Source organism: Bufo bufo, chromosome 8 (genome assembly GCF_905171765.1).
Source record: "Bufo bufo chromosome 8, aBufBuf1.1, whole genome shotgun sequence".
NCBI lineage: Eukaryota > Metazoa > Chordata > Amphibia > Anura > Bufonidae > Bufo > Bufo bufo.
The window spans coordinates 136,308,727-136,335,089 of record NC_053396.1 but is presented as its reverse complement, the minus strand read 5'-3'; the positions used below and the strand labels follow the sequence as shown (position 1 = coordinate 136,335,089).

The following is a 26,363-nucleotide window of genomic DNA, read 5'->3' as shown; positions in this document are numbered from 1 at the left end:
ATGACCTCCCTACAACGCCTGTGCATGCTCCTGATGAGGTGGCAGACGGTCTCCTGAGGGATCTCCTCCCAGACCTGGACTAAAGCATCTGCCAACTCCTGGACAGTCTGTGGTGCAACGTGACGTTGGTGGATAGAGCGAGACATGATGTCCCAGATGTGCTCAATTGGATTCAGGTCTGGGGAACGGGCGGGCCAGTCCATAGCATCAATGCCTTCGTCTTGCAGGAACTGCTGACACACTCCAGCCACATGAGGTCTAGCATTGTCTTGCATTAGGAGGAACCCAGGGCCAACCGCACCAGCATATGGTCTCACAAGGGGTCTGAGGATCTCATCTCGGTACCTAATGGCAGTCAGGCTACCTCTGGCGAGCACATGGAGGGCTGTGCGGCCCTCCAAAGAAATGCCACCCCACACCATTACTGACCCAATGCCAAACCGGTCATGCTGGAGGATGTTGCAGGCAGCAGAACGTTCACCACGGCGTCTCCAGACTCTGTCACGTCTGTCACATGTGCTCAGTGTGAACCTGCTTTCATCTGTGAAGAGCACAGGGCGCCAGTGGCGAATTTGCCAATCTTGGTGTTCTCTGGCAAATACCAAACGTCCTGCACGGTGTTGGGTTGTAAGCACAACCCCCACCTGTGGACGTCGGGGCCTCATATCACCCTCATGGAGTCTGTTTCTGACCGTTTGAGCAGACACATGCACATTTGTGGCCTGCTGGAGGTCATTTTGCGGGGCTCTGGCAGTGCTCCTCCTGTTCCTCCTTGCACAAAGGCGGAGGTAGCGGTCCTGCTGCTGGGTTGTTGCCCTCCTACGGCCTCCCCCACGTCTCCTGATGTACTGGCCTGTCTCCTGGTAGCGCCTCCATGCTCTGGACACTACACTGACAGACACAGCAAACCTTCTTGCCACAGCTCGCATTGATGTGCCATCCTGGATAAGCTGCACTACCTGAGCCACTTGTGTGGGTTGTAGACTCCGTCTCATGCTACCACTAGAGTGAAAGCACCGCCAGCATTCAAAAGTGACCAAAACATCAGCCAGGAAGCATAGGAACTGAGAAGTGTTCTGTGGTCACCACCTGCCGAACCACTCCTTTATTGGGGGTGTCTTGCTAATTGCCTATAATTTCCACCTGTTGTCTATCCCATTTGCACAACAGCATGTGAAATTGATTGTCACTCAGTGTTGCTTCCTAAGTGGACAGTTTGATTTCACAGAAGTGTGATTGACTTGGAGTTACATTGTGTTGTTTAAGTGTTCCCTTTATTTTTTTGAGCAGTGTATATATATATATATATATATATATACACACATACACATTTCCAAACCCCTCCTCCCTTTCCCTATTTTAAAAATAAGCAATACAATATTATCATAGGCATTGGCATTCATTCTTTTTTTGTGAACAATATGAAAGTCATACACACTCCAAAATGGTATCAATAAAAACTAAAAATCTGTGCCTGTAAAATTGATAGCCTGGAGAATAGGTCATCAATATGAGATCAGTGGGGCTCCTGCTCCAGGGCTGAAGGATGTACAGTGAGGAACAGAAGTATTTGAACACCCTGCGATTTTGCAAGTTCTCCCACTTCATGGAGGGGTCTGAAATTCACATTGTAGGTGCATTCCCACTCTAAAAGAGACAGAATAAAAATAAAAATAAATCAGAAAATAACATTGTATGATTTTTAAAGAATGTATTTGTCTTGCACTGCTAAACATAAATATTTGAACACCTGAGAAAATCAGTGTTAATATTTGGTACAGAAGCCTTTGTTTGCAATTGCAGAGGTCAAACGTTTCCTGTAGTTCTTGACCAGGTTTGCACACAGTGCAACAGGGATTTTGGCCCACTCCTCCACACAGATCTCCTCTAGATCTGTCAGGTTTCAGGGCTGTCGCTGAGCAACACTGAGTTTCAGCTCCCTCCAAAGATGTTCTATTGGATTTAGGTCTGGAGACTGGCTAGGCCACTCCAGAACCTTGATATGCTTCTTACGGAGCCACTCCTTGGTTATCCTGGCTGTGTGCTTTGGGTCGTTGTCATAATGGAAGACCCATCCACGACCCATCTTCAATGCTCTGACTGAGGGAAGGAGGTTGTTGCTCAAAATCTCACTATAAATGGCCCCATTCATCCTCTCCTTAATACAGTGCAGTCGTCCTGTCCCCTTCGCGGAAAAGCACCCCCAAAGTATGATGTTACCACCCTCATGATTCACAGAAGGGATGGTGTTCTTGGGATGCAACTCATTCTTCTTTTTCCTCCAAACACGACGAGTGAAGTTTAGACCAAAAAGTTCTACTTTGGTCTTATCTGACCACATGACTTTCTCCCATGCCTCCTCTGGATCATCCAGATGGTCATTGGCAAACTTCAAACGGGCCTGGACATGTGATGACTTGAGCAGGGGAACCTTCCGTGCAATGCATGATTTGAAACGATGACGGTGTAGTGTTCTACCTACAGTGACCTTTGAAACTGTGGTCCCAGCTCTCTTCATGTCATTGACGAGCTCCTCCCTTGTAGTTCTGGGCTGATTCCTCACCTTTCTTATCATCAGTGATGCCCCACGAGGTGAGATCTTGCATGGAGCCCCAGTCCGAGGGAGACTGACAGTCGTCTTTAGCCTCTTCCATTTTCTAACAATTGCTCCAACAGTTGATCTATTTTCACTAAGCTGCTTGGCAATTTCCCCGTAGCCCTTTCCAGCCTTGTGGAGGTCCACAATTTTGTCTCTGGTGTCTTTTGACAGCTCTTTGGTTTTGCCCATGGTAGTAGTTGGCGTGTAACTGACTGTGGGATGGACAGGTGTCTTTAATGAGCTCAGACAGGTGCTACTAAGTTAGATTAATGAGTGGAGTAGAGGTGGACTTTTTAAAGGCACAGTAACAGGTCTTTGAGAGACAGAATTCTTGCTGTTTCTCAGGTGTTCAAATACTAATGTTCAGCAGTGCAAGACAAATACATTTTTTCAAAAATCATCTAAGTGGGAGAACTTGCAAAATCGCAGGGTGTTCAAATACTTCTGTTCCTCACTGTATGTAGCTGTGCCTTTTCAGCAGTGATGCGGCTTCTGCAGCCAGCTGTTTGATGGGAACAGCAGGAGTCAGCCCCCCACTGATCTGATATTGTTGAAATGTCCTAAGAATAGGTCATCTATTGAAGTCCTGGAAAAGCACTTTCATTTAAGGGGGTTGCTTCACTTCAGCAAATGGCATTTATCATGTAGACAAAGTTAATAGAAGGCACTTACTAATGTACTGTGATTGTCCATATTGCCTCCTTTGCTGGCTTGATTCATTTCTCCATCACATTATACACTGCTCGTTTCCAGGGGTTACGACCACCCTGCAATCCAGCAGCAGTGGTCGTGCTTGCACACTATAGAAAAAAGAACGGACCTCTCTGGCGGGAGAGGACCTTGGAACTGCTCATAGGCTGGCGCCTTTTCCTGTAGTGTGCAAGCACGACCACCGCTGCTGGATTGCAGGGTGGTCGTAACCCCCAGAATTGAGCAGTGTATAATGTGATGGAAAAGTGAATCCAGCCAGCAAAGGAGGCAATATGGACAATCACAATACATTAGTAAGTGCCTGGTATTAACTTTCTTTACATGATAAATGTCATTTACTGAAGTGAGACAACCCCTTTAATAAAATGCATTTGCTTAGATTTGTGTGTTTAGAATGAGATATTGACCATTTTGGTTTGACCCTATCACTCATTCACAGTGGTTCTCCATCAAACAACTGAGTCATGGCTGACAGTGTCATTGCGGGGATAAAATGTCTCAAGCAACCAGTGTGTCTCAGATTATAGGTCTGTGCTTGTCCCTAAACCATCAGCCATCAATAAGCATGGCATAGCACAAATACAGGCTGAGAGAGGCAAAACACTACTAAAACGACAGCACAAGTAAAATCAGCATAAAAAGTAAAAATGTATGTGTATCTGGCTGTACGTCACCTTAGGCTAGTAGAGCTTGTGGGTCATGTAATATGAGGGTTCTGCTGCAGGAGCAGATGTTCCGATGATACCCTATTACTCAGCAACGATTCCGGAAGGAACAGACACAGCTGCGTTTATAACGTCAATGTTTATTTACACATTAGCTGCAAATTTATATCGACTTTTGTTTTAGGTCTTAAACTCAATTTTCAAAAATTGCATTTACCGATGCCTTATTTTCTCCTCTAGAATCCTGTGTTGTCTAAACGAGCTGATGGATGAAGATGAGAAAGACAGAGCAAAGAGGTATGTGAGTCCACAGGAAGGTTTTTATAGGTAGTAGTACAGATTTCTATTATTTTATTTACATGTATAGCTAATCAGGGCCGTCTTTAATATTGATTGGACCCTGGGCAAGAATTTACTTGGGCCCCCTGGATCCCGCCTTCCCACACCCTAGCATGCAATCACTCCCTCCACCACAACACACACAAAAAAATAAAAAATCCACACACCTCGTAGAGTAGTAAACTTTAATAATGATGAGTGGCCACTAGAGGTTCCTTGGCAGTAATGTAAATACTGCCTTTTTTTCTGAAAAGGCAGTGTTTACATTAAAAAGCTTGCAGAGACATGCTATAGACACCAGAACTACTACATTTAGCTGTTGTGGTTCTGGTGACTATAGTGTCCCTTAATATAGAGAGAGAAAAAAGAATAAGCACAAAAGTATCAAATAAAATGGCTGTATCATTATTCTAAAAATTAAAAAAGCACAACTTCTGATACAAATATATATTTTGCAGATTACTTTTTTTTTTTTACCATGGGCAGATAGAACTGTACTACTAACGCCTCCATCCACCTCTACATACAGGGTAATACAGCGCCACATACCTCTTACATCCAGTGACGTCTCTTTGATGCAGATGTTCTCTTTCCTCATCTTCTTCTTTCAGACCAGACCACCATTTTTCAGCCATTTCTCGTCTGCAGTTTGACAAACAAAATCTTAGTTTACTACTTTTCCATCATCCTCCCATCTTCTGGACAAACCATCCTACCATCCCCAATACTGTGCCGCTGTGCTCCCCAATACTATACTGCAGAAACAGATAAACCCCCTGATAATAGTAGTACCATGCAGATAGTGCCCTTTAATAATTATTGGCACACAGTGCCCTAAAATAACTGCACCCAGCAAATAGTGCCCCTGACACTAATAGTGTAAACATAACGTCCCCCAAAAATAATTGTGGTAAGCTGATACTGTGCCAAGGTGCCCCCTCAGTAATAGTGCTCCCAAAAGTCCCACCAATATGAATAATTCTCTGCTAGAGCACACATGGTAGTAATAATGCTCCTACAGTGCCCCCAATGTGCCCCAGAAGTAATAATGCTCCCATAGTGTGCATACTAGTAATCATGTTCTCCATAGACCCCCAGTAGTAATAAAGCCCATCAATATGCCCCCCAGTAGTAATAATTCTCCTTATAATGTGCCAGTGCAAAAAATACCCCCTTTTAATGCCCCCAGTTGAGCTAATGTCCCCATAGTGCCCCCATAATGTGCCAGTATAAAATACCCCTATATAGTGCCCCCAGTAAATGCCCCCATAGTGCTCCTCTCCAGCCTTCTTCCTAGTGCCCCCATAATGTACCAGTATAAAATGCCCCACAATAGATGCCCCACAATAATGTGCCAGTAACAAGTACCCCCATAGATGCCCCCTAATCATGTGCCAGTAACAAGTACCCCCATAGATGCCCCCCAATCATGTGCCAGTAACAAGTACCCCCATAGATGCCCCTCAATCATGTGCCAGTAACAAGTAACCCCATAGATGCCCCCCAATCATGTGCCAATAACAAGTGCCCTCATAGATGCCCCCCAATCATTTGCCAGTAACAGGAGCCCCCATAGATGCCCCCAATCATGTGCCAGTAACAAGTGCCCCATAGATGCCCCCCAATCATGTGCCAGTAAGGTAGTACCATATAAAATAAAAAATAAACACTTATACTTACCTCCATCAGGTTGGCAGTGATGCGATGCAGGCCTCTTCCGGCCTGTGTCCCGGGCTGTACAGCTCAGGCGGCGCGATGCACTGGCCTCTGATAGGCTGCAGGCCTAGTGCCTGCAGCCTATCAGAGGAACGGGGAAGGTAGACGCTTCTCCCTCACTTGCCCCGCCGCAGCACATCTATCTGTATTGCTGTCCTGAGGACGGCGATACAGATGACTATGGAGATGAGTGCTTCACAATGGAAGCGCTCATCTCCCTGTGCCCTGCCGCTGCCCCCTACTTGTCACCAGGGCTGCGCCGCCTGGGGTCACCACCTCACTTTGCCTAATTGGCGGTGCGGCCCTGCTAGAACCCCCTGGAATTTTGTGCCTGGGGCAACGGCCCCCCTCACACTACGCCACTGGCCAGCAGGGATCAAGAAGCAGCTGCCTTGGGCCCCCCAGGATCAACTGGGCCCGGGGCAGCTGCCCTTTTTGCCCTGCGTTAAAAACAGTCCTGGCTATTTTTATAAAATAAAAGGCAATTTGACATAAAAAAAGTAAACATTTACACATAATCTAGAAAAAAAAGTTGTGTCTCATTGTTAGCGCTCATGTACATGAACGTTGTTTGGTTCTGCATCTGAGGAGCATTTTTCACTACAATCGATGTGCTGTCCGCGTCCATTGCTCCTATCCGTGGGGCCGGGAAAAAAATAGAACATGTCCTATTCTTGTCCATTTTGCCAACAAGAATAGGCATTTCTACTATGGGCGACCCGTTCCGTTCTGCAAATTGCGGAACCCACACAGGCAGCATACGTGTTTTGCAGATCCACAATTTGCGTGCTGTAAAACACGGCGCTGTCGTGTGTATAAGCCCTAAATCAGTTTACTTGAGCTAGAGTCACACTTTGGGCAGCATGGTGGTCAGTGGTTACCATTGTTGCCTTTCAACTTTAGGGTCCTGTATCTAAAACCAACCAGGGGCCACATCCGCACAGAGTTTGCATGTTCTCCTTGTGATGCCAATCTATGTACAAAGCTGTGGCATATGTCGCTGCTAAAAAGTCCATGTTAGCATGGACATCAGGTGTTTCGAGTATTTCTGCTCTTACTCATAGTCAGTTTTCTGGACCTTCTGTCACTTTGTCTGCATGATTAAAGGGGTTGTCTCACCCCAGACATTGGCGGAATATCACTAGGATATGTCATCAATGTCAGATAGGTGCAAGTCCCACCCATGGTACCCACTCCTATCTCCAGAACAGGACCCCCAAAGTTAACGGAGGGCAACCACGCATGCCCTGCTACCCTCCGAGCACTGGCTCAGCTATTTCCTGCAGTCCCATAGAGATTAGGGATGAGCGAATCGACTTTGGATAAAACATCCGAAGTCGATTTGCATAAAACTTTGTTCCAATACTGTACGGAGCAGGAGCTTCGTACAGTATTAGAATGTATTGGCTCCGATGAGCCGAAGTTATTGCTTTGCTAAGTCTCGTGACTTAAATTAATTTGTACTGTAAAAAAAACATTTCCTAAACTCGGGTTCGGTTCCAAGTGGTGCCTTGGAACCAAACCCGAGTTCGGGAAATTGTTTTTTAGAGTACATATTCATTTATGAAGTTATTACCTGAAGTCTCACGAGACTTCGCGAAGCAATAACTTCTTCTCATCGGAGCCAATACATTCTAATACTGTACGGTGCTCCTGCTCCGTACAGTATTGGAACAAAGTTTTATGCAAATTTTTTAGCGAAAAAAGTTTTATGCGAATGAAACATCCGAAGGCGATTCGCTCATCCCTAATAGAGATGAATGGAGCAATAGCCACTCTTGGGCCTTGCGCTCTCAATTTGCTCTCTTTAATATGGAATTCTCCTAGAAAAAAGTCAGCGCCGCTACACTGGAGTTTTTTACAAAATACATGTCTGAACAAGTCCTCCATAAAATGTCTTCAAGCAGCAAAAGATATGAGTATTCTTTAAACATTTTGAAATAATCGTGTAAAATACCCTAATCGTGAACACACTGTCATTAATTAGTCATCAAGGCAAGCTCAGAGTAATTATCAATGAGATCATCTTTAATTATGTTTCACATTGTCTTGATATGGCACAGACGTGTGAAACCTCAAGTAGGATGTGGCTGATTTCTAGAAATCAAATTACATGAGGAGATACCCTTTCTGATGTACTATAGGTATAAACATGGAATACCGTCTGTAATAGAAAGAAGACCGGCTGCATGGTGCTCCTTCAGCCAAGTCTACAAACATTTCTGGCAGTCTACAATTTGCCACATATTGTCATTAAAGGGGTTGTTCAGTGCAAAGATATTGATGATGAGTGATGACCTCTCCTAATGACAGGTCATCAATATCAGATTGGCGGGGGCACGACCCCCGCACCCCCTTGCCGATTAGCTGTTTGAAGGGGTAGTGTTGCTCATGCAAGTGCTGGTTCCGCTTTAAAATGACCTGTGTTACCTGTGTGTCATCTCCTTTACAGCAGCAGCACAATATATTTACTTGCTTCACTTGGATTGGACGAGCAGCTCCAATTATAATTGCGTTGTCACTACAAGTGAGACGATGCACCGCTACCGCTACCCCTGCAAACAGGGGCGTTGCTAGGTTAAAACATTCGGGGCCTGGGCAAATGTACTGCCTGCCTGCTAGATCCAGCTGTATTGCCATCCCAAGGATCTAATGCCCTGCAAGAGCTGAAGGACCTGTGATGACATCACAGGTCATGTGATCAGTGCTAAATGCAGTAGCTGAAAAGGACCTGCGATGATGTCACCGTCATGTGATCAGTGCAGTAGAGATGGGCAGTTCGGATCTTTTGCATGAATCGGTTCATTTGAATCAGTCCATTCTAATGAACCGATTCATGAATCGAATCTTTGATTCACTTGCTGAGTCGGCTGACTCGGCTGACAAGCAAGTGAACCAAAGCTCAGGTGGTGCGCAATGCGCATGCGCAGTTGATCGAATCTTCGATTCACTTGCCGAGTCTGCTCTCGGCTGACTCGGGCTGACAAGGAAGTGAACCGAAGCTCAAGACAGGAGCCGTGGTGCGCAATGTCACCCAGTCTACAGTACCAACTACCAAGTGAATGTGAATATGTGATAAGAACAGTAACACCGGCGGATCACTCAGACATAAAATACTACACAGGGCACACATCACACAGGTAATTGAAAATAATACTGTGCAATGTTTGCATGATTTTCTAATAAACCTGACATTTCTGTATAAAGAGAGCCTGTCTTTAACATACATATCTCCTTGAGAAGCCAATTTGATCCTAAAGGGTTAATTCAATCTGAATGAGGATCTCCTCTAATCTAAACTCGGTGTCATGTCATTTCTCATACCTCTCTGCTGACTGTCCGCTGTCTGTCCCTCGTCACTGCTGCAACAAAAGCATTAGATTCAGTGTACAATGTTCTGGTGACACACGGCTCTTATAACTCATCTGATGACTCACGGTTCATTTAACTCAAAGAATCAAATGAGTCTATAACTAAGGCCACTTTCACACTCGCGTTTGGCGCGGATCCGTCATGGATCTGCACAGACGGATCCGTAGATAATACAACTGTCTGCATCCGTTCAGAACGGATCCGTTTGTATTATCTGTAACATAGCCAAGACGGATCCGTCTTGAACACCATTGAAAGTCAATGGAGGACGGATCCGTTTTCTATTGTGCCAGATTGTGTCAGTGAAAACTGATCCGTCCCCATTGACTTACATTGTGTGCCAGGACGGATCCGTTTGCCTCTGCATCGTCAGACGGACACCAAAAGGCTGCAAGCAGTGTTTCTGGAGACGGAACGGAGGCAAACTGATGCATTCGGAGCGGATCCTTTTCCATTCAGAATGCATTAGGGCAAAACTGATCCGTTTTGGACCGCTTGTGAGAGCCCTGAACGGATCTCACAAACGGAAAGCCAAAACGCCAGTGTGAAAGTAGCCTTAGTACAATCATTCGATTCTTTTAAGGCCTCCTGCACACGTCCATTGTTTAGATTCTTAGACTCAGTGGACTCAGTGCTTGCTTCACAGATCTGATTGGTTGCAGGGCGGGGAGGGGAGGGGCTTCCACTCTAGGATCATATGACACAAGACCTGCCGCTAGAGTCTCTGCTATGTACTGAGTCTGACTGATCTGTTTCCCACGGATCAGCTCAGTCAGAGGAATCGACTCCTCCGGTTCAGTGAACTGAATCGATTCAAAAGAACGTTTCGTTCATGAACCGGACATCACTACAGTGCAGGAGAGGAGGGCTCAGCAGTGAAGAGAAGTCCTAGGAAGAAGCTGTTAGCTGTCTGCTACATGAGGAGAGGTAAGTGAAGGGGTAGATTACTCAGCGTGAGAGGCAGAGCGATGTTGGGAGTTGTAGTTGTAGTTATTTAACTAGGACTGTATGTTAGGGCTGAAGGGAGGGAAGTTATTTACAAGGGACAGTGGGGTGGAGTGATGTTATTTACATGGGACTGAAAGTTGAGGGAGTGATGTTATTTACATGGGAATGCATGTTGGAGGTGGCTGGGGCAGGGGGATGTTATTTACATGGGACTATATGTTGAAGGCGGCTGTGGGAGGGAGTGATATAATTTACATAGGACTGAATGTTGAGGGGTAATGTAATTTACATGGGACTGCATGTTGGAGGTGGCTAGTGAGGGGGTGATTTTATTTATATGGACCTGTATGTTGAAGGTGACTGGGGGGGGAAGTGATGTTATTTACATGGGACTGAATATTGAGGGGGTGATGTTATTTACATGGGACTGTATGTTGAAGGTGGCTGGGGAGGGGGTTATGTTCTTTACATGAGACTGTATGTTGAAGGCGGCTGGGGAGGGGGTAATGTTATTTAAGTGGGACTGTATATTGAGGTGGGTAGGAGAGATGGTGTGATGTTATTTACATGGGACTGTATTTTAGAGGGGGCTGGAGAGATGGTGTGATGGTATTTACATGGCACTCTATGGCGGAAAAGGGAAATAATGTTATTTACATGGGACTGTATGGTGGAGGGGCTGAGGAATTATAATTTTTGAGGACAGTAAACGGAGGAATATAACTACAGGGGGCACTGCAGGGGTCATTATCAATACTGGGAGGGCTTCAGGGCGAGCATTATAACAGTAGGGGGCGATATATAAATACTGGGGCACTTCAGGGTGACCATTATAACAGTAGGGGGTCTTATAAATACTGGGGGCACTATGGGGGCATTTTAAATCCAGAAGACATTAGGCGTTCTTATTACTACTGGGGGCTCTATAGGAGGGACTTATAGATCCGCATTATTTCTACTAAGAGCACTGTGGGGGTCTTATTACTACTGAGGGGTCTGTAGATAGCTTTATTACCACTGGGGGAACAATAGGGGGGCTTATTTTTACTAGGGGCTCTGTAAGGGCATTATTAATACTGGAGGGCTCTTCAACTAATGGGGGCACTCTTGGGGAGCATTATCACAGTTGGGGGCACTGTAGGGGCAGTATTACTAATGAGGGCATTCTAGAAGGGAATTATTATTGGTGGGACTATGAGGAGCACTATTACTATGGGGGGCACTCATTTTTCTTTAGGATAGTATTTGAGGGTACAGAAAAATGAGGAAGCTAAGATGTCTGTATGTCACACTCTGTAGAGACGAGATGCGGCTGAGAGAAGTGTCCGGACCGAATGGAGAAGATGATGACAGAGAAGATCTACATCAGAGGAGACGTCACCTGGGAGAAACTGGATGTGAGAGGTACGTGCTGCTGTATAGCTGTATAGCTATAGCGGGCTTAGGGGTCGGTTGGTCGACTTAGAGAATTGGGCCACATGCATTGGGGCTTGGGCCCCGGATCTTTTGAGACCATAGCAATACCCCTGCCTGCAAACAACTGATCGGCGGGGGTGCCGGGAGTCAGACTGATGACCTATCCTGAGGATAGGTCATCAATATTTTTGCACTGGACAATCCCTTTAAACACTCTATAGCCTGTTGACCGATTGTAGGAAAGCCAAATTTAGTTTTTCTCAAGACTACCCTATTGGCAAGTACCCCCACCAATCTGATTGGATAGGAGATAACTTTTACCTACCTGAATACCCCTTTAAAGGGTTTCTGTCATCAGAAAAATGGGTATTAACCTGGCTGACATTAGCGATGTGCTAATGTCAGCTGAACATAACTATATTAGTCCCATGTCACTATGTGCTGCCGTTATTTAGAAAAGCAAACTTTTATAATATGTAAATGAGCCTCTAGGAGCATGGGGGGCGTTGCCCCTGCTCCTAGAGGCTCTGTTCGCTTACCTCTTTCCACGCCCTTCAACACTTGATTGACAGGGCCAGGCCAGCGTTGGTCTCCTGGGAAATCTAACGCCTGCGACGTCCCGTTCAGTATTCGGCGCAGGCGCAGTGAGGGAAGGATGTTCGCCGGCAGCCGGCTTACCCACTGCGACGTATTCAGCGCAGGGGCTGTCGGCGAACATCCTTCCCTCACTGCGCAGACAGGAGACCAACGCTGGCCTGGCCCTGTCAATCAAGTGTAGAAAGGCGTGGAAAGAGGTAAGTGAACGAAGCATCTAGGAGCAGGTGCAACGCCCCCCTTTCCCCCGCTCCTAGAGGCTCATTTACATATTATAAAAGTTTGCTTTTCTAAATAACGGCGGCACATGGTGAGATGGCACTAATATAGTTATGTTCAGCTGACATTAGCACATTGCTAATGTCGCCCAGCTTAATACCCATTTTTCTGATGACGGAAACCCTTTAAGTTCCCTGTCTGCCCCTGCCTACTGCTTACAAAATGAATCTAGATATGAAGAAATGAATATAAGGCAATATCCTTTTGGGTAATCTGTCTGAGCATCACCTTTAGGGTCCATTCACACGTTTGTGGTGTGTTGCGGACCCGCAAATTGCGGATCTGCAACACACCCGCCCGGCACCCCTATAGAAATGCCTATTCTTGTCCGCAGCTGCGGATAAGAATAGGACATGTTCAATCTTTTGCGGAGCTGCGGACCTGAAGATCGGGGCCGCGCTCCGCAAATGCGGATGCAGACAGCACACTGTGTGCTGTCCGCATCCATTCCGTCCCCATAGGAAATGAATGGGTCCGCAACGGATGCGGACCCATTTGCGGACGTGTGAATGGAGCCTTATGATCATTCTCTGACTTTCCTCCCATCAGATGGAATCGTGTCTCTAGTTTCGGCCAGTAGGCTTACATTTGAGAATATTGCATTATACTTCCATGTTTTACAAAGGACTATGTATGTATGTCAGCCGGTGGTTCTGTGCTTTGGCTGTTCTGGCTTTATACAGTCAGGATTTTGATCAATCAAGATGAATTGTGGAAATACTGATGACTAACGCTGGAGCTATGCTGGCCTCTACAGTCATTAAATGTAGCTCCCACAAAGCAGACCCGCTGGTTGCAATGATACGCACTTACAGAAATCCACAGGACTCAGATTGAAATCCCTGTTTTCAGATCACATTTTTCTGTGATATGAGGGGTGATTAAGAGAAAGTGAAGATCTGCATGGAATATCTTGTTATATTGCTTCCAAAGTCAACTTTTACAAATTCTGGTCCTTGAATGAGGCTACCAGGAGATGATGAAGGGACAAACCTGATTAAAGGCCATCTGTAACCAGATAAAACTGTGCGCTTGGCAGCTGAAGGCATCTGTGTTGGTCTCATGTGCCCGCATATGAACTATGAGGTTTTTACTGCCTGGCCCTGTCAATCAAAGTGCAGAGGGTGCGGCAGTTGCAGAGAGAGCTGAGCCCTATTGCTCCTAGAGGCTCATTTGCATATAATAAAACATCATTTTTCTCAGCAATGCAGGCACATATGAACATGGGACCAACAAAGATGTCTTCAGCTGCCAAGCGCACGTCTATGGCCTGCATTTTTCGGAACAGACATACAAATGCGGAAAGCACACGGATCATCTTTGTGCTTTCTGCATCCGTATGTCTGATTCACAAAGAAAAGGACATGTCCTATACTGGGCTGCAAAATGTGGACCACAGACTGAAGTCAATGTGGGTCTGACTGCCGATCTGCTGTTTTCTTTTTTGGGGATTGCCGGCAATGTTATTTTTGTAGAGTTTAATATATCCCTTAAGGGTCTATTCACACGTCCGTGGAATGGGCCCGCATCCGTTCCGCAATATCCCATTCATTCTCAATGGGGCAGGAATGGATGCGGAGAGCACACAGTGTGCTCTCCGCATCCGCATTTCTGGAGCGTGCCCCCGATCTTCCGGTCCGCAACTCCGGAAAAAAATAGAACATGTCCTATTCTTGTCCGCAATTGCGGACAAGAATAGGCAGTTCTATGGGGGTGCTTGCCGGGTGTATTGCGGATCCGCAATACACTACGGACATGTGAATGGACCCTAAAAGAGCAATTTATGGTTTATTATTGCATAAGAGAAAAATATGGTTTTGGTCATAGTATATATTGCAACAGTCTTGTTTTTCAGTCCCCGAAAGTTCACTACAAACAGAAGTGGCCTGTGCTTATCAGAATTAGGCCTCTTGCCCACGACTGTATGCCCTCCGAGATATACGGTCTGTGAGCAGGCCATATGTCCCAGAGCGGCATTGATCGTGCGCACGGGAGCGCACAGCATCATAGATTACAATGATGCTGCAGATGTCGGGCCGCCCGCGGGGCTATTGTCTCGCACTCATATGATTATATGAGTGCGGGACAATAGTCCTGTGGGCGGCCCGACATGCACAGCATTATTGTAATCTATGATGCTGTGCGCTCCCGTGCGCACGATCAATGCCGCTCTAGGACGTATGGCCCGCTCACAGACCGTATATCTCGGAGGGCATATGGTCGTGGGCAAGAGGCTTTAAAAAGATGCACTCCTGTGCCGTTTCAGGCTATATGCACACAATGTGTGTTATGCACGTTTTTGTCCGGATTTTCATGTGGAAAATCCACAACATAATACAGTACCAGCAAAGTTAATGAGATTCTCCAACTTTCATGTACACGGCATGTTTTTTTTTTCTTTTTATGGATGGTAACGGACCTGTGGTGCAGTTTTGAAAGCCGCAGCATGCAAATCTCGGGCAAATCGGCCTCAAAATCAATAATGAAATCCGCAAGTACAAGTGTGGATTTTGGTGCAGAAATACAGCAAAATCCTCATGAAAAATCTTTATGAACTACACTGCTGTGTGCATATACCCTTAGGAGCATTCCTGAAGGTCCTGCAATTTAGGAATCAAACGTTGAGAGATATAGTCAGGGGTGCACCACCAATAAGGCCAGGTGAGGCGATCGCCAGGTAGGAGCAAGAGGGGGCAGTGGAAGGGACATGGGCAGGCAGCAGAAAGGCTAGGTGCACCCCTGGAGATAGTCCTAGCCTTGTACTGGCCATAAAGCCCAGATTTATCATTTTATGTGATACAACAAAGAGTTCTGCTGTTTTACGGCCTAACCAGACTTTACATTGTTTGGCTTCATTTTAGGGCTTCACGGAATAAATCTGAAAAGAAGAGAAGAGACCAATTTAATGTTCTCATTAAGGAGCTGTGTACAATGCTGCATGGTCATGGACACCCCCTCAAGATGGACAAGTCCACCATTCTCCAAAGAACTATTGATTTCTTACAGAAACAGAAAGGTATCCTCTAATGCTGGGTTATGGTATGGTGTAGGGCTGCGTCCACATGTCTGTCAGAAATGATCCGGCTGTCTGATCCAGCATACAGTAAAGGCTGCTGTGCATGCAGTGGTATTTGCCAGCTGGACAACCTGCCATTTATGCCAAAAAGCAGCCGGATCATCTCCCAACCTCATTACAGTCAATGGGGATCCGGTGGTGAACTAGGGAATCCGGCAGTGCTGGACCTGGTGAACTCCAGCAGGCTGTTCTCTGCCGGAAACGTTCACCAAAGGTGTTGTAGTTAGTGACCGTGTCATATGAATTCATATATGAACAATGTATATGTCTCTGCCTTAGAAATCACAGCACAGACAGAAGCCTCCGAGATCAGACAGGACTGGAAACCTTCTTTTCTTAGTAATGAAGAGTTCACCCAGTTGATGTTAGAGGTAAGACTTTTCAACAATTTATAAAGCTTATCGTTGTATTCTGACACATGTCCACCAGGAGGACGACTTGTCTGTAGTAAATGGCGGCCCCTGCGGTTATTCGCTATAGAGGGCAGTGTCTCACGTATTGGGATATAAAATCTGAGGGGATGTCTGACTTCAGCAAATGACATTCATCATGTAGAGAAAGTAATGTACTGTGATTGTCCATATTGCCTCCTTTGCTGGTTTGAGTAATTTTTCCACCACATTATACCCTGCTCGTTTCCAGCAGCGCAGATATGAGGTGGACGGGATCAGCTGCCGTTCCTATGCGCACTCCCATGGTCCCGGCCACCAGAGAGGGTGTCGCTTTTTCCTACAGTATGCCAGCACGACCACCACTGAAGCTAGGTTGCAGGGTGGTCGTCACCCCTGGAAACGAACAGTGTATAATGTGATAGAAAAAGGAATCCAGCCAGCAAAGGAGGCAATATGAACAATCACAATACATTAGGAAGTGCCTTGTATTAACTTTATCTACATGATAAATGCCATTTGCTGAAGTGAGACATCCCTTTGAGAAAAGATCAGTCAACTTTCCTGACCGGTCTGTATAGTGAATAATATTATTCCTCCAAGCCCACATGTAACAGGTCAGCCAGTTTCATAGGTACAAATCTACTGACAGATGTCCTTTCAAACATATGCCAGGAGAGTTGACAGGTCATCTTTAAAGGGATTTTGCCAGCTAGTTTTATCATATAGAGCTCCTTACAGGGCTGTGCTGGCATCAGCCTCAGATTACGAACTGCGCATGCGCTTGCTGTCCTGGGCGAGATTACGGCGCTTCAACTGTGTGATGTTGGGGAAGCAGGGAGGGAAGTTGGAGGGTGTGGGGCGCTGCTGGGCTCCTTCACAATGGGCGGTGCTGGGCTTCTGAAACTGTGGTTACAGCCCTTACTGACCTACTTACAAAATAGTTTTTGTAACTAAACGAAAGCATCCCTAACTATGGCGCAGCACATGTAAAGGGCTCTATATGCTAAAGCTAGATGACAGAATCCCTTTAAGTTCTTGGGAAGTTATGCAGTACAATGGCCTACTGTTACTTGGGTGATGTCACGGCTGTATGTGAGCAACAATAGTATACACAGTAAAAGAGCTACTGACCGGACCCAAACTAGGGAGGATAAAGGGTGACCCCTGTCATACCCTCAAAGCTCTCCCTATGCTGCTAAAGCACATACCCGGATCCAAATGGCGGAACGAGGCATGCCCACGTGCCTAAGACTGATGACCACTGTAACCCCTACAATAGTGGAAGGGGCACGGCCACCGGTGCCCTACTCAGTATATGGAGGGAACCGCGGCCACCTCAGATCCAGTCAGAGAATAATCAGGTACACAACAATGTCTGTACACTTAGCTGAAGGTGTTGCAGCCGCAGAGAAGACGGATCCAAGGACAGCTGGCAATATCCGTAGTGCTTGCTGCAGCAGAACACAGGTCCAGTGAACTGATAGCTACAAGTGAAGATACTAAAGCAAGAGCTACAACTGAAATGAGAACTATAATCCACGCCCTACAATAGGAGGAGGGGTGATATAAAGAGAGGGAAATCAAACGCATGAGGAACAGCTGGGAGGAAGGAAACCAAAAGTAAACAGAGCAGTGAGAACTCCTCCCAGCTCTAGTAGTGACATCATCACAGGGGTGGAGAAACAGAGCTGTGAGAACGTCCCAAAGCTCTGGTAGTGACAGGTGATATCCAACATCACTTGGGCCAGGGTTACCAACCAAAATTTTTCTTCTTTCTGGACAACTTGTCCCAAAATTACTGGCATCCAACATTTTTTACGGACAAACCATAATGAATAATAAAGATTATAACACATGTCTAGAGCTCAATATACTGATAATAACTCATTACCAGCATTTACTGTGAGCTGTAAAATGATGATAATTAACACCAAAATAATCTAGTCAAGTACAACCAGCCTCAAAAAAATTCACAGACACGTCTATATTTTTTCACGAACACAGGAAAAAAGTTGCCTATTTTTACAGACTGTCCAGAAATTTCTGGACGGTTGGAAACCCTGACTTGTGCGCCGTGCATAACCCTAGGTTAAGGTGTGGTCTCAGGTGACATGATTTTGTTAAGTTAGATGGTACTGATTTCTTATAATTCTATGCATACTGTTATTTGAAAATTCTATTTGAAAATGAACAATGCAGACGAACAGGTAAGTATTACAGAAAATAGCATGGCTATAGCTTGTGAAAAAGTACCAGTTGTATAGTCCTTTGTTCAATTACGGTAGGTTCTCTGCAGTTCGGATCGCTTTAGTAAATGACAAAATGTCACAGGCCTTTTATGGTGAAATATTTTTTTTTAATCAATTCACTGAGATTAATAATATAGAACGCAAAAGAAGTCACTGGGAATGTCAGACTATTTAGACCATTGATACATATGATAAAAACGGGTAAGGGGTGAAGGTCACCCACAATAAATGTCGTCCACAATTGTAGTATCAAGAAAGTGCCTTAACTGATCCATGACCATACACAAAAACAGGACATAAATATAACCCATAATGCCCAGCATGTCAATTGTGTTATATGTTTCTTGTGGTGGCATCATCCCCTGAGGAACCCTTCAATGGGGGAAACACGTTGGGACACCTGGAGGGAAAGCTTTACTCTCCTCCAACTCCTTTCTTAGACAGTGTTATCTTGCAGGCCAGTATAGAGCCCCCTAACAAGAACTTTTGGTATTATACGACTGCACCTTATGTTGGGCATTATGGGTTATATTTATGTCCTGTTTTTGTGTACGTTGATGAATTAGTAAAAAGGGCGATTTCTTTTTGTTGCAATTTTTTTAATAAAATTTCTTCTGCGCAATATAAAAACAAAAAGTAAAATTTCTCAGAAGTTTGGGGCGTTGCATTTAGTTTTCTGCATTGCCTGGGAGTTTTTGACACATGCATACTGGCAAACTAGGTGGGGCAAGGGGGCCTATATTAATTTTTTCTATAGGGATTTATGAGATTTGTGTACGCCCCTATGCCAGCAGTAATGCAGTCACAGCTATTTTCTTCTGTTCATAAAAACTCTGTTTAGAAAATTAGTCGCTGAACAAAAATGTAAATGAATACGTGAGCCCGAGAAACACAGGTTGGGAGCATCCTCCTTTCTGTATTAGCAGACTGGATCTGCCGCCTGTGTAACCAATTTGCATGCATTAGAAATCAGTGCCAGCTCTTCTGTAGTCATCAGGCTAATTTATTCTGTGAAACAATGAATGCTGCTCCGCACATAATCCCTCCTTTTTTCTGTTTTTCCACTTGGGCAAGTGGAGGCATAGTATGTCAAGAGTAAATGCTTGTTTTCTCTGAAGAAGGGAGTGGGCAGAGCTGGCATCAGTAATTCTGCAATTATAATGGTAATAGCGTAAGCATTTGGAGAAGCTGTTCCACAGGCACCGCTTGCCTGAAGGGTTATACAGGCTTGGCACCACTCTAGGAAGGAGGAAGGAAATAGAGAGAGGGATCGATAATGAGCATGGCTGAGGATAACAGCACTGCGTGCCCAGGTCAGCTCCGTGTCTCTTGGAAAATGACCAGGTAAGACATGCCAGCTTCATGTAATCTTTATGGCTGGTTCATAAACTATAAAATAATCCTCATGTATTCGTAGATTACTTTATAGCAACATCCAAAATGGATTAACTAAAATCTGGTAAGACACCGCCTTTATCTAACCTGCGCTAGAACATGACAGAACCATTGCTGTGGATGATAGTATACGAGTACTTATGCCAAGTTAGACTCTGGTATGGCGCAGCTGGCAGTGTCTCAGTTTTTATAAGTGTAAGGCCTCTTGCACACGACCGTGGTTTGGTTCCGCATCCGAGTCGCATTTTCTTGTGGCTCGGGTGCGGACAACTCACTTCAATCGGGCCGCAAAAGATGCGGACAGCACTCCGTGTGTTGTCTGCATCCGTTGCTCCGTTCCGCAGGCCCCGCAAAAATTATAGATGTCCTATTCTTGTCTGTTTTGCGGACAAGAATTAGCATTTATATAATGGGACATTCGTGTGCAAGAGGCCTAACACAAACATGTCAATCTGGGAGAGCCCTTCATAGGGCGTTAATAACAGCAGCAGGTGGTAGCAAAAATTGGAGGAGCATGGTTTGCATAACAATTTATTTAAGATGCAGTAGTCACATAGATACGATGCCATACCAAGCTCATTACATAAATACAGCACCAGGACCAAGCATGACACATATATACAGCACCAGAACCTGGCTCATCCCATACATACAGAAACTAAGTATGATACATATATACAACACAAGAACCATGCTCATTACATAATGACAGCACCAGAACCTGGCTCATTCCATAAATACAGCACCAGAACCAAGCATGATACATATATACAGCATGAGAACCTGGCTCATTCCATATATACAGCACCAGAACCAACAGTACATATATAAAGCACAAGAACCAAGCTCATTACATAATTACAGCACCAGAACCAAGCACAGTACATATATACAGCACCAGAACCTGGCTCATTCATAAATACAGCACCAGAACCAAGCACAGTACATACAGTCAGGTCCATAAATATTGGGACATCGACACATTTTTGGCTCTATACACCACCACAATGGATTTGAAATGAAACGAACAAGATGTGCTTTAACTGCAGACTGTCAGCTTTAATTTGAGGGTATTTACATCCAAATCAGGTGAACGGTGTAGGAATTACAACAGTTTGCATATGTGCCTCCCACTTGTTAAGGAACCAAAAGTAATGGAACAGAATAATAATCATAAATTTAACTTTCACTTTTTAATACTTGGTTGCAAATTCTTTGCAGTCAATTACAGCCTGAAGTCTGGAACGCATAGACACCACCAGACGCTGGGTTTCATGCCTGGTGATGCTCTGCCAGGCCTCTACTGCAACTGTCTTCAGTTCCTGCTTGTTCTTGGGGCATTTTCCCTTCAGTTTTGTCTTCAGCAAGTGAAATACTTGCTCAATCGGATTCAGGTCAGGTGATTGACTTGGCCATTGCATAAAATTCCACTTCTTTCTCTTAAAAAACTCTTTGGTTGCTTTTGCAGTATGCTTTGGGTCATTGTCCATCTGCACTGTGAAGCGCCGTCCAATGAGATCTGAAGCATTTGCCTGAATATGAGCAGATAATATTGCCCAAAACACTTCAGAATTCATCCGGCTGCTTTTGTCAGCAGTCACATCATCAATAAATACAAGAGAACCAGTTCCATTGGCAGCCATACATGCCCACGCCACCATGCTTCACTGATGAGGTGGTATGCTTAGGATCATGAGCAGTTCCTTTCCTTCGCCATACTCTTCTCTTCCCATCACTCTGGTACAAGTTGATCTTGGTCTCATCTGTCCATAGAATGTTGTTCCAGAACTGTGAAGGCTTTTTTAGATGTTGTTTGGCAAACTCTAATCTGGCCTTCTTGTTTTTGAGGCTCACCAATGGTTTACATCTTGTGGTGAACGCTCTGTATTCACTCTGGTGAAGTCTTCTCTTGATTTTTGACTTTGACACACACACACCTACCTCCTGGAGAGTGTTCTTGATCTGGCCAACTGTGGTGAAGGGTGTTTTCTTCACCAGGGAAAATTCTTCAGTCATCCACCACAGTTGTTTTCTGTGGTCTTCCGGGTCTTTTGGTGTTGCTGAGCTCACCGGTGCGTTCCTTCTTTTTAAGAATGTTCCAAACAGTTGTTTTGGCCATGCCTAATGTTTTTGCTATCTCTCTGATGGGTTTGTTTTGTTTTTTTCAGCCTAATGAGGGCTTGCTTCACTGATAGTGACAGCTCTTTGGATCTCATCTTGAGAGTTGACAGCAACAGTGTCACAGCCACCATCTCTGGCTGTGACCTTCTGTCCTTGCTCGTTCGGCGCTCCTCGCTGAAGTTTCGTTTCTGTGTGTTTGTGGTTCTGTATGGGTTAACTCCCCTGTGTTCCTATTAGGAGTTAATCCTCTGTCTGCTCCATGGGTGTGGCCTCTTTGCTGCACCTATGGAACCTGTGTATATTAGGCCTCCTGCACACGAACGTATTTTTTTGCGGTCCGCAAAAACGGGTCCCGTTTTTCCGTGATCCGTGACCGTTTTTTCGTCCGTGGGTCTTCCTTGATTTTTGGAGGATCCACGGACATGAAAAAAAAGTCGTTTTGGTGTCCGCCTGGCCGTGCGGAGCCAAACGGATCCGTCCTGAATTACAATGCAAGTCAATGGGGACGGATCCGTTTGACGTTGACACAATATGGTGCCATTTCAAACGGATCCGTCCCCATTGACTTTCAATGTAAAGTCTGGAGTCCCTTTTATACCATCGGATCGGAGTTTTCTCCAATCCGATGGTATATTTTAACTTGAAGCGTCCCCATCACCATGGGAACGCCTCTATGTTAGAATATACTGTCGGATATGAGTTAGATCGTGAAACCTCATTTCCGACAGTATATTCTAACACAGAGGCGTTCCCATGGTGATGGGGACGCTTCTAGTTAGAATATACTACAAACTGTGTACATGACTGCCCCCTGCTGCCTAGCAGCATCCGATCTCTTACAGGGGGCTGTGATCAGCACAATTAACCCTTCAGGTGCCGCACCTGAAGGGGTTAATTGTGCTATCATCTCCCCCTGTAAGAGATCAGGGCTGCCAGGCAGCAGGGGGCAGACCCCCCCCCCCCCCCCAGTTTGAATATCATTGGTGGCCAGTGCAGCCCCCCCCCCCCCCCTTCCTCCCTCTATTGTAATAATTCCTTGGTGGCACAGTGTGCGCCCCCCCCCCTTCCTCCCTCTATTGTAATCGTTGGTGGCACAGTGTGCGCCCCCCATTGGCCCCCCTCCCTCTATAGCATTAACAACATTGGTGGCCAGTGTGCGGCCTCCCATCTAGCCCCCCCCCCCCATCATTGGTGGCAGCGGGTTACTAGCAGTAGTGATTCATACTTACCTGGGAGCTGCGATGTCTGCTTCCGGCCGGGAGCTCCTCCTACTGTTAAGTGACAGTTCATTTAGCAATGACACTTACCAGTAGGTGGAGCTCCCGGCCGGACACGAACATCGCAGCAGCAGCCAGCAGCAGGTAAGTATGAATCTTCTACTATTGTACTATTGCTAAGTAACCATGGCAACCAGCGTCCTGGTTGCCATGGTTACCGATCGGAGCCCCAGCGATTAAACTGGGACTCCGATCGGAACTCCGCTGCCACCAATGATGGGGGGGGGAGAGATGGGAGGCCGCACACTGGCCACCAATGTTGTTAATGCTATAGAGGGAGGGGAGGGGGCCGATGGGGGGCGCACACTGTGCCACCAACGAATAATTACAATAGAGGGAGGGGGGGGGGCCGCACTGGCCACCAATGATATTTAAACTGGGGAGGGGGGGGAGGGTCTGCCCCCTGCTGCCTGGCAGCCCTGATCTCTTACAGGGGGCCGTGATCAGCACAATTAACCCCTTCAGGTGCCGCACCTGAAGGGGTTAATTGTGCTGATCACGGCCCCCTGTAAGAGATCGGGTGCTGCCAGGCAGCAGGGGGCAGTCTTGTACACAGTTTGTAGTGTATTCTAACTAGAAGCGTCCCCATCACCATGGGAACGCTTCTGTGTTAGAATATACTGTCGGTTCTGAGTTTTCACGAAGTGAAAACTCAGCTTTGAAAAAGCTTTTATACAGACGGATCTTCGGATCCGTCTGTATAAAAACTAACCTACGGCCACGGATCACGGACACGGATGTCAAACTTGTGTGCATCCGTGTTCTTTCACGGACCCATTGACTTGAATGGGTCCGTGAACCGTTGGCCGTGAAAAAAATAGGACAGGTCATATTTTTTTCACGGCCAGGAAACACGGATCACGGATGCGGCTGCAAAACGGTGCATTTTCCGATTTTTCCACGGACCCATTGAAAGTCAATGGGTCCGTGAAAAAAAGCGGAAAACGGCACAACGGCCACGGGTGCACACAACGTTCGTGTGCAGGAGGCCTAAGGCTGAGGTTTCCTCAGTTCTGTTTCAGCTCTCCTGGTGTGTGTTGTCTTGTCCTGTCCTGCTCCTGGTTTGTACTCTCTCTCCCATGCTGCTGACCCATGGGATCCGTGTCTGTCTGTCTGTGCTCTGTGGGTTTCCTACTTGTTCATTTACGTCCTTTCCCGTCCTCTTTCCTGTCTTTCTGTTATCTGTTCTGCCAAGTATGTTTTAGTTACTTTGTGTGTATTCATATGTCTCGGTTCAGCAAGCGCCTAGCTGCAGAGTGCTATGCGCAAGGCCACGCAGTATACCACTGGTGGAGCAAGTCCTTCTCTGCTCATTGCCACTCCTGCTCCCTTGCGTGAACTCCTGCTTGTATTATTAGTTGCCCTGTTTTGTATTTGCCTGTCTGTTATGTTTGCCTATGTGCCATCGGTACCTTCTGGTACCTGTTGTCCATTCGTTCCTGCTGTCACTGTCTAGTTCACGCTCCAGAGTGGACCCTGGCAACTTCCTGCGGCAAAGTCTAACCCTACCATCTAGGGCTCTAGTGAATACCAGGAGATGCTTAGTCACGCCCTCCGGAGTATTACTAGACAGTGGCGCAGTGGGGGGTTTCTCCCACTGTGCTGACGGTACATAGAGCTCATGTTTTGTCTGTGCTGCCTTCCCTGGTTTTGGTTTGTGCAATAAACTCTTGTGTGTCTGTACCTGATTTCTGTTTGTTTATTGCTTGACGACGCGGTGGTCTCTCCTGGGACCTCCAACTCATAACAAACAGATTCCAAATGCAAATAGCACACTTGAAATGAACTCTGGACCTTTTATCTGCTCATTGTAATTAGAATAATGAGGGAATAACACACACCTGGCCATGGAACAGCCGAGAAGCCAATTGTCCCATTCGTTTTGGTCCTTAACAAGTGGGAGGCACATATGCAAACTGTTGTAATTCCTACACCGTTCACCTCATTTGGATGTAAATACCCTCAAATTAAAGCTGACAGTCTGCAGTTAAAGCACATCTTGTTTGTTTCATTTCAAATCCATTGTGGTGGTGTATAGAGCCAAAAATGTTACAATTGTGTCGATGTCCCAATATTTATGGACCTGGCTGTATAAACAGCACAATAAATATATACAACACGAGAACCAAGCTCATTACATAAATAAAGCACCAGAACCAAGCACAGTAAATGTATACAGCACAAGAACCAAGCTCATTCCATAGATGCTGTGAAAACAAAAGAAAGAGGGGGTGCTTCCTGTGTGATATCCTCAGAAGGGTACGGACAAGGCCACCGTTGGAGGTACCCTACCAAGTGGTGTTGTGCAGGTCTAGGCACAACACTAGGAATGAGCAAACTTCAACCCCACGCCTGGGGGAGGATCCAGACTGCAGTGCTGAGAGTCGGACACTGCAGAAGGCTGGAGAACACTGGAGACAAAACCACTCTGGGAAAAACAGCTTGCTGTACTGGGGAACTTCATGTAAGTAAAAATTTATTGTAAACACATAATAAAAACAAGCTGCACGTTTTGGTGGCGGTCTGACACCTTCATCAGGCTAGGTTACATAAAAAAATACAGGTACTTTTATACCCCAACAACAGAGAAGGAACATAAGCCTTAGCGGGCCAGGGAGGGGCAGACAAAGGTGAGTAACCCTTAATAGACTGAAAAAGGGAGTAAGTTTAACCCTATGTAGGCAATGCAAGGAAGATAACCCAGAGTATAAACTGCAAAGTGTAAAAGATACAGTACCAGGATAGGAAAAATTTAAGTGACTGTGCTGTAATAGTGTGGATTTCAAATACTGTAGTGTGATAAGATCCTGTGAATCCAAAAATGCAGAGGAATAGGATGGGAGTGAAGACATCATTAAGATAGCTATAATAACAAAAAAAACATACATCAGTGAACATGTCTAATAAACATAGTCATATAATTTGCAGTGCAATAATAAATCGCTGATCACAGAAAAAAAACTTGAAAAACATAAAAAATAAAAAAAAGTATGTGACTCAGCGTTTAATTTTTTTCTACCATTTCATTTAACCCATCTAGGAATAATGTGTTTAATTTAAAAATCCAAAAATATTCCCTGTTGACAAGAGCTGTGAACCTAGATGAATGTGACTCTGGAATAAAATCAAAGACAATCAGTCTCAAATCACTAAGATCCCTGTCATGCGCCAGGGCAAAATGTCAAGGATGCCCCATTAATATATATCAATACTT

At 45.6% G+C, this 26,363-nt stretch overlaps 1 protein-coding gene across 2 annotated transcripts in view; it reads left to right on the top strand.

Moving 5' to 3' along the window:
* LOC120978010 (neuronal PAS domain-containing protein 2-like) overlaps positions 1-26,363 on the top strand; it is a 215,026-nt gene that overhangs the window by 127,873 nt on the left and 60,790 nt on the right. For both annotated transcript variants that reach the window (XM_040406243.1, XM_040406244.1), the window contains exons 3-5: positions 4,216-4,272; positions 15,501-15,655; positions 15,995-16,086. In XM_040406243.1, coding sequence (XP_040262177.1) covers positions 4,241-4,272; positions 15,501-15,655; positions 15,995-16,086 — 279 coding nt within the window. In that variant the 5' untranslated portion in view covers positions 4,216-4,240. The remainder of the gene's footprint in view (positions 1-4,215; positions 4,273-15,500; positions 15,656-15,994; positions 16,087-26,363) is intronic.